Source organism: Dendrobates tinctorius, unplaced genomic scaffold (assembly GCF_039654945.1).
Source record: "Dendrobates tinctorius isolate UK_male_01 unplaced genomic scaffold, ASM3965494v1 ptg000027l, whole genome shotgun sequence".
NCBI classification, from domain to species: Eukaryota; Metazoa; Chordata; class Amphibia; order Anura; family Dendrobatidae; genus Dendrobates; species Dendrobates tinctorius.
In genome coordinates this window covers 11,411,431-11,430,123 of record NW_027361695.1, presented here as the reverse complement: position 1 = coordinate 11,430,123, position 18,693 = coordinate 11,411,431, and the positions used below count along the sequence as shown (strand labels likewise).

The 18,693-nt window shown below is 44.5% G+C and overlaps 1 protein-coding gene and 3 non-coding genes across 4 annotated transcripts; all 4 read right to left on the bottom strand.

Annotated features, from left to right (window-relative positions):
* Positions 1-7,420: 7,420 nt before the first annotated feature.
* On the bottom strand, positions 7,421-14,969 carry RPL13A (ribosomal protein L13a). Its single transcript, XM_073569765.1, has 9 exons — positions 14,815-14,969; positions 13,320-13,406; positions 12,780-12,852; positions 12,215-12,280; positions 9,829-9,930; positions 8,788-8,873; positions 8,643-8,702; positions 8,419-8,541; positions 7,421-7,546 (listed from the first exon to the last, which is right to left on the bottom strand). The coding sequence occupies exons 1-9, from the start codon at positions 14,959-14,961 to the stop codon at positions 7,460-7,462; spliced, it is 831 nt and encodes a 276-aa protein (XP_073425866.1). The 5' UTR covers positions 14,962-14,969; the 3' UTR covers positions 7,421-7,459.
* LOC141084852 (small nucleolar RNA Z195/SNORD33/SNORD32 family) lies at positions 9,507-9,582 on the bottom strand. The gene has a single exon (XR_012231139.1). It is a non-coding gene; the product is annotated as a small nucleolar RNA Z195/SNORD33/SNORD32 family (small nucleolar RNA).
* Positions 12,663-12,745, bottom strand: LOC141084851 (small nucleolar RNA Z195/SNORD33/SNORD32 family). Its single transcript, XR_012231138.1, has one exon. It is a non-coding gene; the product is annotated as a small nucleolar RNA Z195/SNORD33/SNORD32 family (small nucleolar RNA).
* On the bottom strand, positions 12,919-12,994 carry LOC141084853 (small nucleolar RNA Z195/SNORD33/SNORD32 family). Its single transcript, XR_012231140.1, has one exon. It is a non-coding gene; the product is annotated as a small nucleolar RNA Z195/SNORD33/SNORD32 family (small nucleolar RNA).
* Positions 14,970-18,693: the final 3,724 nt, after the last annotated feature.

Genomic DNA, 18,693 nt, shown 5'->3' with positions numbered 1-18,693 from the left:
GCTTAGTGTAAAACCCCCTTAACTCATTGCTGGCCAGGTCAAAACTTTCCAGCACTTTGCTTCCATCCATTTCTGGACAGTTCTTGAAGGATGTTTGGGGTCATTGTCCTGCTGGAAAACCCATGGCCTAGGACGCGAACCCAGCTTTCTAACACTGGGCACTACATTACAACCCCAAATCCTTTGGTAATCTTCAGATTTCATGATGACCTGCACACAGTCAAGGCACCCAGTGCCAGAGACAGCAAAACAACCCAAAAACGTCTGAACTTCCACCATATTTGACTGTAGGTATTTGAATTTCTTTGGAACTTGATTTGGGCTGCTTATCCACCATCTGGACTATACTGCGTTGCAACCTTTCATCAATTTTTCTCTGCCGTCCACATGCAAGGATATTAGCTACAGTGTTGTGGGTTGTAAACTTAATTATGTTGCGCACCATGGACAAAGGAACATCAAGATCTCTGGAGATGGACTTGTAACCTTGAGTTTATTTATATTGTTCAACAATTTTGGTTCTCAAGTCCTCAGACAGTTCTCTTCTACTCTTTATATTCTCCATCCTTAGTGTGGCACACACAGACACACCAATGCAAAGATTGAATCAACTTCTCCCCTTTTTATCTGGATTCAGGTGTGATTTTTCATATTGTCCACACCTGTTACTTGCCACATGTGAGTTTGAATGAGCATCACATGCTTGAAACAGTTTTTTACGCATAATCTTAGCCAACAATTTTGTCCGGCCCATTTTGGGGATTTTGTGTGAAATGATGCCCAATTTGCCCTTTTTTTTTCCTCTGTTTGTTGTTTTGTTGCAATATACACAAAGGAAATAAACGTGTATAACAAAACATGTGTAATTGTAATAATTTTCTGGGAGAAATACCGTACTTCATTTTCTGGAACAATTTCAAGGGTGCCAACACTTTTGGTCATGACTGTAGATAAGAAAAAAGTGGACAGTACTCAATAGAAAGTTACATTCAATAAAAATGTGTACTGTATTCATTGGCCCATGTGAACAGATGGCAACGTTTCGGTGGAAGTTAGCCTTTTTCAAGCTCACTTGAGCTGAAACATTGCTTACTGTTCACATGGGCCAATAAATATGCCATTTCATCGCATGTAACTTGCTATTAAGTGCTGCCCACTTTATTTACCATAGGTTGGTGTGTTGCAATGTGAGAGCTGGGCACCTAAACTACAACTTCGGCTTGTGCAGCTCCATTTTTTTCCTAGATATAAAAATAACAGAATGATGAATAGTTGCATAGATAGATAAATTAAAAGTTGAAAAGGTAGAAAGTAGTGAAGCGTGAACGTGCTGGTGTAAGGTGTTATCTGAGCATGCTCAGGTGCTAACCGAGTGACTTCGGCGTGCTCGAAAAATCTTTGAGTCCCCGCAGCTGCATGTCTTGTTGCTTTTGTACAGCAGCGGGACATACAGCCGCGGGGACTCGCACATATTTTTCGAGCAAAGAAACTCGGTTAGTACCCGAGCATGTTCAGATAACACCTTATCTGATCATGGTCGCTCATCACCGATTATTATTCTTATCCTTTCATACATTTTATATCCATAAATGATTTTAGAAAGGAGCCGACGCTACGTCCAGTGAAATTTGTGCTAATTTATAACAAGAGATTCAGGCAGGTCGTTCACAGGTTTCCATTACTCGCAGCGAGTAATGATATAATTAGTCTAAACCAGGACCAAAAAACTGATGAACGGAAATGCAAAAATGTCCCATAAAGATCAGGCCTGCGGTGCCCCCTAGTGCTCAGGAAAGGGATTAAGAGAAAATTCACTGGTGGAGGGTTTCTTGCAGGCATTTCTGCCATGGTCTCATTATCTGAATATTGTTTGTAGAAATTATGAACTTTCAATAAAAAAAAAATTGTAATGAACTCAACTGATTTATATTTGCAGAAAATCTGTCATGTGTGAATATACTCTAATTGGAACCACAAGTTTGCGTTCTGCTGTCAGTGGATGAATGCCTGTCCTTGTGCTGCTCTCTCCACGCATTTATGAAAGCTTTATAAATATTTATAATACCCCTTTTTAAAAGAAAAAATTTCTACTGTTTTCTTTGCTTTCTGGGCAATCCATCAGCTGGTTTCACTATCTAATCTGAAAGCAGCATGAATCGGGCTGAGACCCTGATTCCAGCGATGCATCACTTACTGGGCTGCTTGGTGCAGTTTTGATAGAATCCCAGTTTTGTCTCATGAAGATGTAGCAGTGCTTGGGAATGCTGAGCTGTGTATAACCCCGAGCACATCAGAGAGGCAGCTTCATGTGTACACTGTCAGCAAGCTGCCAATCAGTGATGTGGGTGGGGGTTATACACAGCTCAGCATTCTGGGCACCGCTACATCTTCATGAAACAAAACTGGGATTCTATCAAAACTGCACAAAGCAGCGGGGTTACACCGAATAGGTGGACTGCCAGGCAAGTGATGCCTAGTCCTGCAGTGATAATAATAATCTTTATTTATATAGCGCCAACATATTCCGCAGCGCTTTACAGTTTAACAGTTTCAAAACACAAGTCATAAGTAACAACGCTAACAATACAATAATTAAAGCAAAATAAGACGAAATAAGACCCTGCTCGTGAGAGCTTACAATCTACAATGAGGTGAGGGAGATACAGAGTACAGGTGTGTATTTACAATGATGTATTTACAATGAAGGTCCAGCCATCTTGAGGGAGTGAGGGATGGATGGAGATAGTGAATGGGCTACACACGCACACTTACACAGAGAATGACTTTGATTAGTGAATGTGATAGGCTGCTCTGAACAGGTGTGTTTTGAGGGAGCGCCTAAAACTATGCAAATTGTGGAGAGTCCTGATTTCTTGGGGTAGAGCATTCCAGAGGATAGGAGCAGCACGGGAGAAGTCTTGGAGTCGGGAGTGGGAGGTACGGATTAGTGCAGAGGTTAGTCGAAAGTCGTTTGCAGCGATCGGCTAGGCCGATAGACAGAAATGAGAGAAGAGATGTAAGGGGGTGCCGCACTGTGGAGAGCTTTGTGGGTGAGAACAAGTACTTTGAATTGGATCCTATAATGAATGGGCAGCCAATGTAAGGACTGGCGAAGAGCGGACGCGTCCGAGTACCGATTACCCAGATGGACGATCCTGGCCGCTGCATTGGACTGGAGAGGGGATAGTCGAGTGACGGGCAGGCCAATTAATAGAGCGTTGCAGTAATCCAGGCGGGAGTGGATCAATGCAACAGTGAGGGTTTTTGTTGTTTCCATAGTGAGAAAAGGGCGGATTCTAGAGATGTTCTTTAGGTGTAAGCGGCAAGAGCGGGCAAGGGATTGTATATGGGATGTGAAGGAGAGATTGGTGTCAAACATAACACCCAGACAGTGCGCCTGCTGCCGGGGTGTTATTGTGGTACCACCCACGGAGAGGGAAATGTCAGATTTATGGAGGTTAGTAGACGGCGGGAGCAGAAGAAGTTCAGTTTTGGAGAGGTTGAGTTTCAGATAGAGAGCAGACATGATATTGGAGACTGCGGACAGACAGTCACTGGCGTTCTGTAGTACAGCGGGGGTAAGGTCGGGGGAAGATGTGTAAAGTTGTGTGTCATCAGCATAAAGATGGTACTGAAAGCCAAATCTGCTGATGGTCTGTCCAATTGGGGCCGTGTAGAGAGAGAAAAGAAGGGGGCCAAGGACTGAGCCCTGAGGTACCCCGACAGCAAGAGGAAGAGGAGATGACGTGGAGCCAAAGAACAAAACACTGAAGGAGCGGTCAGAGAGATAGGAAGAGAACCAGGAGAGTGCAGTGTCCTTAATGCCTAGTCACTGGAGCCTAGAGAGTAGGAGATGGTGGTCAACAGTATCGAAAGCTGCAGATAGGTCAAGAAGAATGAGCAGAGAGTGGTCCCGTTACGTTTTGCTGTCAGAAGGTCATTGGTCACTTTGATGAGTGCAGTTTCAGTCGAATGTAGGGGGCGGAAGCCGGACTGTGAAGGGTCTAGAAGGGAATGAATGGAGAGGTAACGGGTAAGGCGGGAGTAAACTAGGCGTTCCAAAAGTTTAGAGATGAAGGGGAGATTGAAGACTGGTCTGTAGTTGTTTGTGCAGGATGGGTCGAGAGCAGGTTTCTTAAGTAATGGGAGTAACGATGGCGTGTTTGAAGGAGGATGGGAAAATGCCCGAGGAGAGGGAGATTAAAGATTGTAGTTAGGTGGGTTGTGACGACTGGAGAGACTGGAGGAGATGTGAGGGAATGGGGTCGGTAGTGCACGTAGTCGGATGAGAAGAGAGGAGTCTGGAGACTTCTTCTGTGATGGGATCAAATGTGGAGAGTGAGCCAGGGGAGATGCAGGAAGGGATGGGAGTCACAGCACTTGGTGGTTGGGAGCAGATTTCTTGACGGATATTATCTATTTTTTCTGTAAAGTGGGAGGCCAGGTCATCAGCACAAATGTCTGCGATAGGGGCTTGTGCTTTTGGCCTGAGGAGGGAGTGAAAAGTGTCAAAAAGTTTCTTGGGGTTGTTGGCTAGTGAGATCAGGGTGGTGAAGTAGGTCTGTTTGGCAAGGTGAAGGGCAGCGTTATAGGTTCTTAACATAAATTTGAAGTGTATGAAGTCTTCTGGTGTGCGGGTTTTTCTCCATAGGCGTTCAGCACTCCTGGAGCATCGCTGGAGAAGTTGAGTTTGCGATGTGAGCCAGGGCTGTTTTACTCGGTTTGGAGGTTCTGAGGGTGAGGGGAGCTACTTGGTCAAGGGTGCTTCTAAGAGTGTCATTGTAGTGATGAACAGCCAGATTAGGACAGGAAAGAGGAGATTGGGGACAGATGTGTAGGGAATCTGAAAGTGTCTGAGGGTTAATAGCTTGTAGATTTCTGACTGTGTGGTAGGTAGGAATGAGCTGGGGTGGGCGAGGATTTGTGAGCGTGAAGGAGAGAATGTTGTGGTCAGAGAGTGGAAGCGGTGAATTGTTTAGGTGGGAGATCATCTCCTGCTGATAAAACACTGATTGTATTGAAACTACAGCAAGCAGCCTAGTAAATGACACATTGCTGTAATCTGGGTCTCTGCCATACCTTATGCTGCTAATTAAATAGCAAACACCTGCTGGCAGATTCCCTTTAATGTGTACGCCACGCTGCCTGTAAAAATGCACCGATAACCCAATACTAAATATTTTATTTCTAATGCCCATTAAAGTACCAGCTGAAATGTTTAGCAATCTGTACCTCTGGAGCTGCACTCTTGTTAACCTTTCAATTTTATTGCATTAGTTGCCAGGGGACTCATGAAGATTTACCGAAACTCCTGCTCCATCTCTGGGAGACTTTGTTAGCGTATCCTGTGCTCGAAATATAGATCATCACTTCTACAGGCTCTAAATCCATCACTGGTGCACAAGTCTCCCGAGCAAGTCCTACTCCTTTCCAATCGTAGAGAAAGACATACATAATATATGGATAAAAGTACGGCGCCCCCTCCAGGAGCTTTCCCCATCTCCCATTCTACATCTATACACATTAATATGGAGTCAGTCCCTCTGCAGATAAAACAGTTCCCGCTCTTCTAGGAAGGATTTCTACAAGATTTGAGGGGTCTGTGGGAATTTTTGCCGCCTCATCCAGATCATTTGTGAGGTCAGACCCTGATGTTAAGAGGTCAGGATCACAAGCTAGAGTCTAATTCATCCCAAAGGTGTTGGATGTGGCTGAGGTCCGGGATCTGATCTACCCCTCCATGTCTGTATGGACCTTGTGCACTGGTCAAAGTCAGGGAAACAAACTGCAACTGTCCACAACGTCTTGTTCAGATATATTATGATTTCCTTTCAATGGAACGAAGAGGGAGAGGCCGACCCCCAATAACAGCCCATAGCATTATCCTCCTACACCTCAGAGGGGCAATATCTTCCTGGAGTCATCAAACGCACTCATCCAGATGCCAGATAGTGAAGTGTGAACAGTCATTACACAGAACATGTATCCTCCAGAGTCCAGCGGTGGGAGATTTGCACCAGACGCTCAGCATTGCGCCAGACGCTCAGCATTGCGCTTGGTGATGTAAAGCTGAAGGCAGCTGCTCAGGCATGAAGCTCTCAGCAGGGGCACAGTGATCAAGAGGCATCAGTGAGCCATTTACCTCCAACCACCATAAAAGATTTGTTTTGTTCATTCATCTGGTGATCGGTGGCATATTTACACCACACAATCATGAAACAAGTTATCTTTGTTCACAATTATATTGGCAGTCTAAATACCCCTTAATGGGAATCTGTCACAAGATTTTTGCTCCCCTGAGAGCAGCATGATGTAGGGCGGGAGACTCATGATTCCAACGACATCACTTACTGGGCTTCTTGCTGCCTTTTTCATACAATCAGTTTTCTCTGTTGCAGATCTGGCAGTGCTCTGAATGCTGAGCTCTGTATAACCCCACTCACACCACAACTTGGCAGATCTGTACACTGTACATAATCAGTGGTTAGATGGGGTTATGCAGAACTCATGAGTATTGAGGACTACATGGCTGCAGGTTTACTAGTCCTCTAGTGATAATCTCCTGATAAAACTGATTGTATATAAACTACAACAAGCAGCCCAGGAAGTGACACATCACTGGAATCAAGAGTCTGTGCCTTTACATCATGCTGCTCTCAGATTAAATGGCAAAAACCTGGTGATTGCTTCCCTTTAATACACTGGGGGCAAAGGGACTGAATGAAAACCAGAATTTAACCCCTTTCCTTCTTCCAAGAGTTATAACTATTTTTCGTCAATAAGCCATATGGGAGCTATTTTTTTTTTACGGGAGACTCATTACACAGTGTACCAATGGGGTTAATGTTAAATATTGACAGATGGAACTTTTACAAATGCAGCAATAACAAATGTTTTTTTTTCCATTGTTTTATTTTTAATAGGGCAAAAGAAAAGGCGACCAACTTATTTTTTTTCATTTTTTTTTTTTTTTTTAACTGCATTTAATAGTCTCCTTAGGAGACTTGAAGTTGCAATCACCTGAGTATGAGCAAGGCATAGTAGAAAGCACGTTCTATGAACGCCAGCTATGGACCGGCATTCACAGGAGGAACGTATTGACAGACACAGGGGTCATGAGCAGACCCTGGCTGTCATGGCAAACCCATTGACATGTCACGGGCGTAACGGTGGCAGTGTGATCATGTGAAGATGAAGTCAGCCATCATGTGTAGTAGGCTTTGCATGTGAATCTGCATCAAAGGCAGGGAGACAACTCTTTATAAACACGTCAAAGCATCTCAATACTTCTATGAATATGATGTACCGCTAACAATCTCGCAATTACAGCCAAGGGCTCATTCAGACGTCCATGAATTACACACATGCTCTGTGATAGAACCAGCTTCCAACCTAGGTAAAAATGAACACTGCAGACCTGTGACAGAATATCAAATATTTATTCCAAATCTGTGACTATTCAGACGAGGACGCCGTACTGCTTCAGGACATTTGTGTACTTTGCGATTTTGGTTTCTACGTTTTTCTCTGCCTGCTTCTTCAGTTTCTGCAAATTGAAGATACAGAAATCAACACACGTACTGTGGTAAGCAACGGGAACAGCATTTTATTCAAGGATGTAAAAACTGTATACAATCACAATATAAAACTATATGGCGAATTGAAGCCTCATTCTCAAAAGCCCCTACACGACAAGGACCCAGAGCCTTTCAGGAACAGTCAAAGTGATGGCAGCGTGTTTGAGCCGACAATTACATGAAGCCAGCGTAATGGGCTCATCCAGCACTTCTGCATCAGCAGGCATGGCTGACAAGGCATCATTCTGCCGCTTACCAAACATAGTTTTACTTTAAATATAAGGATGTAGGCACAATACCTGTTAAGCGGCAAATGGAGGCCTCATCACCAGCGCTTCACACCTCATTGCAGCAGTAAGCAGCAATGGATGACCCCTGTAAAGTTCTGCTCAAATCCACTAAAAGGGATTATATGCTTTAATAAAGCATCTACAAAAGATTGTGTCGAGACCACAGCAGGATTAACATGGCCGTACTGGTTGGCACAGTTACTGCATCGGTCAGCCATCTCAGATGGTCGTGTATGTGAACTGGTTTCATTCTTAAACATGACAAGGCTGAAACTAATCCTCCTGTGCCAGCCAGACATTACCAGCATGTAAATCATTGGTGGATGCTCCAAAAGAGAACTGGAATATTCCACAAATCTGTTGAGCTTTCAGCTAACAGGCCTTTTATAAACCACTGCATGCAGCACAGATGCCAGATTCAGCAAAGCATTCAGCAACTACACCGCGCAGCAGGCGCAGCTCCAGCACTGCATTTAGCAGCTCGGAGCCATAACCCCCAGAGCGCTGACATAACTGCACAGCTAACGCAATGATGCAAGTCTACTGCTTACCATGACCAGCTTCTTTTTGTCGTAGTGCAGCTTGGCCTTTTGCTTCCTCTTCTCTTCGAGAGTGGCAGTCACGGCTTGGTACTTCCAGCCAACTTCATGGGCGAGGCGACCGAGGTAGGCGAACTACATGAAGATCCAGTAAAGCAGTTTAGTCTAAAGTGACGACATGTGGCCCATTGTAAAACACCAATACATAATATTGTCAGATGGCAGAAGTCACATACCTTCCTTGTTGGCTTCAAGCGCACGATTTTCAGGGCAGCAGGGACTACCATACGCTTCCTCTAGACAGAGAAAAACAGATTAAGTCACTAATTTATCAAACCAAGATGCTTTCCCACAGGATGGCATTGGTAGATGGTCACTCACCTTGTCATAAGGAGGTGGAATTCCATCGAAAACCTTCAGCCTTTCCAAAGCACCCTGTCCTCTCTTGGTCTTGTGTGGGAGCATTCCTGAATGTAAAAAAAAAAAAAAAATTTCATAGATGTGTGAACGTGTCCTAGCTCCATTGTGTGCCCCAAGTAAATAGTCAGAATATTTAAGGCCGACCAACTTCTAAGGCTATGTGCACACGGAGTTTTTTGGCTCTGCGGATTTTGGAGTGAAGTCCGCAGGACTAAAGTCCTGCGGTTTATCTGCGGATTTGCCTGCGGCTTTACACCTCATAATGGACGAGGTGTGAAACCGCAGCATTTCTGCAAAAAAGAATTGACATGCTGCGGATTGTAAACCACGCAGAAAAATCCGCAGCATGTGCACTGCGTTTTCAAGTTTACCATTGAAAACAATGGTACTTTTCAACGCACCTAAATCTGCTGCGGACGCGCAGCTGCAGGAACGCTGCGGATCCGCGGCAGAATCCGCACCGTGTGCACATACCTAAATAAAAGAATCTCCGCGTCTAAATTTTAGACATGTAAGATTCTGATTGCAAGGATTCATGGGATTGGATAAAATAAAGATACAAAAGGGCTCGGCCAAGCGTTGCTCTACTCCAATAGAGGCAATTGTGCTGCCGAAACACTTGCTAATCCTGCTTTGGCCTCACATGGCCGTATTGGTTGGCACAGTTACTGCATTGGTCAGCCGTCTCAGATGGTAGTGCATGTAAAATAGTTTCATTGCAGTGAAACTCAAAACACAAAATTCATCAACGACAAGGCTGAAACTAATCCTACATAATCATACAGTCTGAGGATCCCCCCCTTCTAGTGTCAGGAGTTAAGGATTGGGCCAGGCGCTTCAGCTTCTTCATTTTAGCCATTTGCATTGGGTCTCAACACAGAACGTCTCACATGTCAAATTTTCAGAGTGCAGTGACATCAAGTTTCTGAAAACAGATTGCACCAAAAAAAAAAAAAAAAAAAAAAAAAAGGATTCAAGTTCTGGCAATTAGGCAAGTGTTACCTCTTACAGTCCTCCAGAAGATGCGGCTGGGTGCTCTGAAGTGGTACGGCCCACGGGAAGGGTTTGTGTTCATGCGTTTGCGAAGGAAAGCAAGGTACTTAACTATTGGAGAAAGAAAAGGTTTCATGTAAGCACTGAGGGTGATAATACACTGATGTCTGAGCAAGGGATACCCAATAGTTAGGACCAAGCTCACGGCAATACATTGTGTAGAAGAGAAACAGCAGCAGCCGAGTAACTCATCTACACATTGCATATATATACAGTGCCTACAAGTAGTATTCAACCCCCTGCAGATTTAGCAGGTTTACACATTCGGAATTAACTTGGCATTGTGACATTTGGACTGTAGATCAGCCTGGAAGTGTGAAATGCACTGCAGCAAAAAAGAATGTTATTTCTTTGTTTAATTTTTTTTTAAATTGTGAAAAGTTTATTCAGAGGGTCATTTATTATTCAACCCCTCAAACCACCAGAATTCTGTTTGGTTCCCCTAAAGTATTAGGAAGTATTTCAGGCACAAAGAACAATGAGCTTCACATGTTTGGATTAATTATCTCTTTTTCCAGCCTTTTCTGACTATTTAAGACCCTCCCCAAACTTGTGAACAGCACTCATACATGGTCAACATGGGAAAGACAAAGGAGAATTCCAAGGCCATCAGAGACAAGATCGTGGAGGGTCACAGGGCTGGCAAGGGGTACAAAACCCTTTCCAAGAAGTTGGGCCTACCTGTCTCCACTGTTGCGAGCATCATCCGGAAGTGGAAGGCTTATGGAACTACTGTTAGCCTTCCATGGCCTGGACAGCCTTTGAAAGTTTCCTCCCGTGCCGAGGCCAGGCTTGTCCGAAGAGTCAAGGCTAACCCAAGGACAACAAGGAAGGAGCTCCGGGAAGATCTCATGGCAGTGGGGACATTGGTTTCAGTCAATACCATAAGTAACGTACTCCACCGCAATGATCTCCATTCCAGACGAGCCCGTAAGGTACCTTTACTTTCAAAGCATCATGTCAAGGCTCGTCTACAGTTTGCTCATGATCACTTGGAGGACTCGGAGACAGACTGGTTCAAGGTTCTCTGGTCAGATGAGACCAAGATCGAGATCTTTGGTGCCAACCACACACGTGACGTTTGGAGACTGGATGGCACTGCATACAACCCCAAGAATACCATCCCTACAGTCAAGCATGGTGGTGGCAGCATCATGCTGTGGGGCTGTTTCTCAGCCAAGGGGCCTAGCCATCTGGTCCGCATCCATGGGAAGATGGATAGCACGGCCTACCTGGAGATTTTGGCCAAGAACCTCCGCTCCTCCATCAAGAATCTTAAGATGGGTCGTCATTTCATCTTCCAACAAGACAACGACCCAAAGCACACAGCCAAGAAAACCAAGGCCTGGTTCGAGAGGGAAAAAATCAAGGTGTTGCAGTAGCCTAGTCAGTCTCCTGACCTTAACCCAATTGAAAACTTGTGGAAGGAGCTCAAGATTAAAGTCCACATGAGACACCTAAAGAACCTAGATAACTTGGAGAAGATCTGCATGGAGGAGTGGGCCAAGATAACTCCAGAGACCTGTGCCGGCCTAATCAGGTCTTATAAAAGACGATTATTAGCTGTAATTGCAAACAAGGGTTATTCCACAAAATATTAAACCTAGGGCTGGAATAATAATTGACCCACACTTTTATGTTTAAAATTTATTAAAATTTAACTGAGCCACATAATTTTTTGTTTTTTAAGATTTATGCATCTGTTAATAAATCCTGCTCTTGTTTGAAGTTTGAAGGCTCTAACTTATTTGCATCTTATCAAACCTGCTAAATCTGCAGGGGGTTGAATACTACTTGTAGGCACTGTATATATATATATATATATATATATATATATATATATATATATATATATATATATATATATATAAAAAATGCAAAGTTAGATCTTTGTGCAGACTTCACCTCTTGCGCTAAAAAGGGTGAAACCTGCACCAAATCTGCTCTGCAACAAAATCCCCACTACGAAGTGAAAACATCTACAACAAATGAGCAACATATGAAGTTAGCCCCTAGGTCCTGTGCACATGGCTTCTCTGCTGCGCATCAGAATATGTGTAAAATACTTTTGCATTGCAATCAGCAGTGACATCCACTGCATAAAGTCACATTCTGCTAATATCAAACTGGGGACGTAGATCAATTCCAGTTAAAACTATTTTCTGCAGCTTGTGGATGACATTTCTAAAAAATCTCAACCACAAAGTTGCATCTGTAATGCATCGCTGTATATGCCCTGTGTGAACACTTCCTTAAGAGCGAATATCCAGCTCCCTATGGAAATTACTGGAATAGTTTACTTTATGGGTAAAGTGACCAAACTGAGAACACTTACGTTTGTTGCGGTAGAAGTTGCCGGAAATGTTGATGCCTTCACATCTTACAACCACCACTTTGCGTCCTGAGGATCCAAAACATTTCAGTATTAGATATTCATGAACAGGATTTCCATAAAGGGATATTCCCAAATCCAAGTTGACCATAGGCTAGGAGAACCTCTGTGATCCTGAGAACTGGGCTCTGAAACCCCCATCATGAATGGAGCGGAGGTGTCCATGCTCGACCTCTCCTTTATTGCGTATGGGACTGGCAGAAGTAGTTGAGTGCTTTCTCAGAAAGTCCCATAGACTACAACTTCATAGGCACCTCTGCTCCAAGTGTCAGAGCCCCATTCTTAGGATCGCTTGGAGGATCCCAGCAATTAGTAAGTTACATCATATCCTTTGGATATAGAGTAAATTAATATTTTTTGGGAATAGTCCATTAAGGATCAAGTTAATGTCTCGGTCTCAGATGGTAGTGCATGTAAAGTGATCTCATGGTCGATTAAACTCGTATGAGAAACTTTGTGCTCATCAACGACCATTTATAATATTCAGTGGAAGAACTTTCACACTTACCAAGCAACAACTGTTTAGCCACAATAGCGGCGAGACGACCAAGGATATGTCCTCTGCCATCGATGGCCAGAACCTGCACAAAAACACATGTGTCAAACAGGCAGCAGCGGTCAACATCATCATATCGCAGCGCCCAGCAGCCGTCTCAGATGGTAGTGCATGTAAAATAGTTTCATTGCAGTGAAACTCAAAACACGAAGTTCATCAACGACAAGGCTGAAATCGATTTCTATGTGCCAAGGACGGTAACATCCACAAACCACCTCCACGATGATACAAAACTGCTGAGCGCACTGAAAAGTGGTGCGCACGTCTCAGATGGCAGATACCTGGCCAGTGTAAAAAATAATCCCTTTCTCTCCCCAATCAATAGAAAAATTTAATTATCTCTGTAGTTACATGGACGAAGATCCAAAATACAGGGTAACTAGATAAAAAAAAAAAAAAAAAAATGAACAGAAACCAATTACCCCTCAAGAATCCCCAGCCATCCTTATGAAGAGCACTTTTCCTGACCCCTGAGAGGTGCCTGATCATTACCTGGCTGGAAGATTTGAACTCTCCTCCCAATTTCTTGTAGAAGCCGGGGAGACCCCCTTGGAGCAGGTTTTGAGGCAGCTTCTTGGCCTGAAGTAGCATAAAGAAGTCACATCAGTGTATCAGGGTTTAGAGGAAGCATTAACATCTGATTTCACATTAATGGGGGGAAAAACACAATTATGATGTGGATAGACCACCTGTTTCCGACAGTATTAGACCAGTGGATGTCAAGCTCTGACTCCCAACATGTAGCTCTGAGCAAACTGGGACTTGTAGTATCACCAGCTGGAAAACAACTCCCAGCATTCTTTGACAGCGGCACATCATAAAAGGAAATAGTTTCCCCACATGAGACCACCGTCACCATCATCCTCCCATCATCTTCCACAATCAAAATAATCTGCCTAGTAGCTCTTTTAAAAGTGATCTTTTGAATACTCCCTCCAGGAATCTCTTTGAATCTGTCCTGTAAAAGCTGAATGGAGCAGGACTAGTGTGCACTTGACCACCGGTCTATTCAACTAGGAGAACACAAGTCACCTGCTAAGGTAACCTATTGGGCCTGACGTAGTTACTACCCATCCCCATCTAATACTCTTACAACAGAGTCTTATTTTAGCACATTTCTTTTCCTTAAGACTCCTGGAAATTAACTCTTAAAGAGTTGTGTCCTCATCTACACGAGTGCTGCGCTCCTCTGCTCCTGCTTGACTGGCACTCTGGACCAGTGGCATAGTCGTGCCCCCGGCCGGATCTGTGGCAGGTAGGTCTGTCTCTGCAGCATCGCAGGAGAGCACTCAGGCCAGGACCGAGAGTCAACTGTGCAGGCGCTGCACATGGTCGACTACCGCTGCTGCGGCGGCCGGTAACCATAGGACCGATGCAAAAATCAATAAATTTAAGAACCTCAGAGCTGCCAAAAACATTTAATAAGTTACTTATTAGTAGTAACAAAATATGAGAATTTTTTTTTACTTTTTGGAAACCAAAGGAAGGCGACCTTCCCAAAATTACATACGCGTCATCCTCATCTGTCTGAACGAGCAGCGATCACGGGCTCAGTATAACATTACTCCTAGTTCTCCCCTCCCTATGGCCAACTGTGGTGAACATCCCTTTATGAGAGCGCTATAGAGGCAAAAATGGCTGCTAACAGTGAGTGAGCCTGTGCAGCACATGTGACAGCCACGAGCAGCTGACCGACAGCGTGGAGGAGCCGCTCACAGAGCAGGTTTGCTGCCGGCTCGCAATACGGCACTAGTCATCACGACAAGGCCGGAAAGCACAAGCTCCAGTCACTGAGGGCCCTGTATCGAGGTCTCTGCACACCGGCCTGGACTCCCAGATGAGGCCGCGACCTCAGCAGCCGCACGCGAGTCCTCACCACAGGCGCCCGGACCGGCCATAGAGCTCCGCTAACCCCTCCGCCGTGTACGGTTACCGTGCGGCGATTATATAAGAGCCGGAAAGTAGCCGCCGGGCCGGAGCCCCTCACCTTAGCGTCCGCCATCTTGGCCTGCCGGACTAGAAAGAGACTCGCGCTGGGCCACGGGGTTTCCAAGAGGAAAAGAGAGGGGCGGAAGTGACGATTTGAACACGCCCCAGGACGTAGGCGGGGGCTAGATGCGTGACGTAACAACATGAAAGAAAGAACCAATCAGTTTTGATGTTTCTGGAACGTAATGGCATGTATTAAAGCTGACGTCTGATTGGTCAGTGTGGCTGCAACTTCCGCTCGTGCCAAATACCGGAAGCTGAGGCATGTCGGGATTTGTAGTTCAGGGAGTGATCAGAGAGAACAGCACTGGCTTAGAGTAGGGGACACTTTTTTGGGGGGGGGAGGGGCTTGGTGTTTGTGGTCACATGGGCAGCAGAGGCAGAGCGGGCGTCAGATCTCCTGAATAATCTCCACGTGTAGTTGAATTTTATTGGTGTAGGAATTTAAAGGGGCAGTTAGGGGATCTTCACTTACGCATCAAATGTGACGTTGGGACCCCCACACACTCACTGAGCGGGCTCGTGTCACACCAGGTGTAAGGGGTTATCATTTCATCACCACCGTTGCCTCCGATGCAGAAGTAAGGACCGCCCCTTTAAATCCCCAAATTTTCAATTCTCCAGAAAAAAAGGGGTCACCGACATCCTCAAACTTAGGTAGCACCCGACACGGAGCGAGGACGGACACTGGGATGGGGGTTCCTGGAGACCTCGCCCCTCAGAGGAGAATAAAGCATCTGTTTCCAAGTCCCGAGCAATGGCTGTGAGAGACGGCAACTTTTCTGAAGGGTTTGTCCATTTTTGGGGGGGCGATGGTTTAGACGAAATGAATTTATTTTAGACTAAAAATTCATTTTTAATTGGGTTTCATTACAAATTTTGCCTTGTTTGGCTTTTCCAGGCTCTTTGTTTCCTGCACATTCAGCTTTGGTGTCATCTGTGGTTGTAAATCAGCCGAGAGGAGCTCAGAGGAAGACGGATAAGGGTTAGAATCTCTCCATCATAATGTGCTCACTGACAGGTGCTCGCTTAGCTCATTCCACAGCCAACAATAAACAGTTCAGCACGCTGAGGTTGCAGGAGGAAAACGGTGCAACAAATGTTTATTCATGTGTGATGGAGCAGAGTGGATGATTTGTGCTGTAGCCCACCTAAGATGAGTGGAAGAAGTCGCTGCAGCGGTGTGCCCAGTTTAAGGATTAAAGGGGTTGTCCAGTGAAAGCAAGTTATCACCTATCCACAGAGAAAAGTTCTCACGCCCTAGCAGTGACGACAGTGAGGTGAACGGAGTTCGTCGGCTAAGTACTCCGCTCACTTATTCATTTCACCGCGAGACACTGATACTGCGCTATCACATGCAGCTCAGTGTCTCTGCTGGCTACCAGGCTCAACTCTCACATCATGGCAACGTTCAGCATGGCATCTATATGCAGCAGAGCTAGACCCGTCAAGGGACAAATGGATCATCTCGTCAGATGAGGAACATGGTTGTTTATTTTTTTTTTCTTTTACAGGAGACATGGGCTTCAGTGGATTAGACGTAAAGGGGAGTATAACTTTGTTTTTTTTTTCAAATAAAAGGGCCTTATATTCTGGGTGTTTTTTATTTCTTTTACGATACGACCATGGGATTAGTAATGGGGGTGTCTTCTAGACCTCTACATTACTAACCTCTGAGGTTGATGTCAACTGACAATACAAAGGTGAGATCAACCCTAACCCTATTATTACAAGTGCCAGAATCGGCGTATCTTATGAATACGCCTTTTCTGGGGCAGCTGAGAGCTGATGTTTTTAGTATACGAGGGGCCAAAACCCATGGCCCCCTTCCTAGGCTATTAATGTCAGCCCGCAGCTGTCTGCATAGTCTTTACTGGTTATTAATTATAGGGGGACCCTATGTCACTATTTTTAGGGGGTGGGGTCTCCCATTTTAATAACCAGGAGGCTAAGTATACAGCTGAGCTGTGAGCTGATATCAATAGCCTGGGAAGTTCCATGTGTATTAGGGCTGGTTTCACATTTGCGCTTTTGTGCGCAGCGCATCGTGCGCACCCGTGTGCATGCGCACTGCGCACCTATATTTAACATGACGTGCGCATGGTCTTGCGCACACGTGCGTTTTCGTGCGCATGCGTTTTTTTTGTCTTTCGCGCCAGGCGCGCCAGACGCAACATGTTGCATTTTTTTGTGCGCCCTGTCTCGGCAAAAAAACGATTGCGCACAGAATGCGCAAAAACAACACATTGAAGTCTATGGGAACGCATGCGTGCGCATGGTCTTGCGCACGGTTGCGTTTTTTTGCGCATGCGTTTTTGAGTGAAACAAGTCTAGAATGTTCTCTAGACAATGGAAAAAATGTCACACCTAAAAACGCATGTGCATGTAAAACGCAAGCAACGCTGCGTTTTTTTGACGCATCAGCGTGCGCATGACGTTAAAAAAACGCGCGTTTGTTTTGCGTTTTTCTTTGCGTTTTTTATGCGCCCGATGCGCTGCGCCAAAAAACGCATCGGGCGCATAAAAAACGCACGCAAACGCAAAACAAACACGCGCTTTTTTAGTGTCATGCGAACGCTGATGCGTCTAAAAAACGCAGCGTTGCTTGCGTTTTACATGCGTTTTTGCATGTGTTTGCGTTTTTTATGCGCATGCGTTTTTAGGTGTGACATTTTTTCCATTGTCTAGACCACATTCCAGACTTGTTTACCTAAAAAATGCATGTGCAAAAAAAACGCAAGCGTGCGCAAGACCATGCGCACGCATGCGTTCCCATAGACTTCAATGTGTTGTTTTTGCGCATTCCGTGCGCAAGCGTGCGCTTGCGTTTTTTTGACGAGACAGAGTTGACCAAAAATGCAACATATTGCATCTGGCGCGCCTGGCGTGAAAGACAAAAACGCATGCGCACGAAAACGCAAGTGTGCGCAAGACCATGCGCACGTCATGTTAAACATAGGTGCGCAGTGCGCATGCGCACGGGTGCGCACGATGCGCTGCGCACAAAAGCGCTAATGTGAAACCAGCCTTACCCCCTTCCCAGGCTATAAACATCAGCCCCCAGCTGTCCGCTTTACCTCAGCTGGGTAACAAAATTTCAGAGGAGCCCACACCATTTATTTCTTTATTGATTTATTCATTAAATACATGTACAGTAAGCTACACAAGCAGTGTACTAATTATATATGTCACTGACAATTTTATATCCTATGTATATCTATCTTTTGTTTATCTATCTATTGATGAATATTTCCTTAGAAAATTATCTTTAACCCCTTAGTGACAGAGCCAATTTTGTACTTAATGACCAAGCCAATTTTTACAGTTCTGACCACTGTCACTTTATGAAGTTATAGCTCTGGAACGCTTCAACGGATCCCACTGATTCTGAGTTTGTTTTTTCGTGACATATTGTACTTCATGTTAGTGGTAAAATTTCTTCGATATAATTTGCGTTTATTTATGAAATAAATGGAAATTTGGCAAAAATTTTGAGCATTTTGTAATTTTCAAACTTTGAAGTTTTGTGCCCTTAAATCAGAGCGATATGTCACACAAATTACTTAATAAGTAACATTTCCCACATGTCTACTTTACATCAGCACAATTTTGGAAACATAATTTTTTTTTTGCTAGGAAGTTATAAGGGTTAAAAGTTGACCAGCGATTTTTCATTTTTCTAACAAAATTTACAAAACCATTTTTTTAGTGGCCAGCTCACATTTGAAGTGAGTTTGGGGGTTGTCAAGGTAACAGAAAATACACAAAAATGACATTCTAAAAACTGCACCCCTCAAGGTGCTCAAAACCGCATTCAAGTTTATTAACCCTTCAGTTGCTTCACGAGAGCTAAAGCAATGTGGAAGGAAAAAAATTA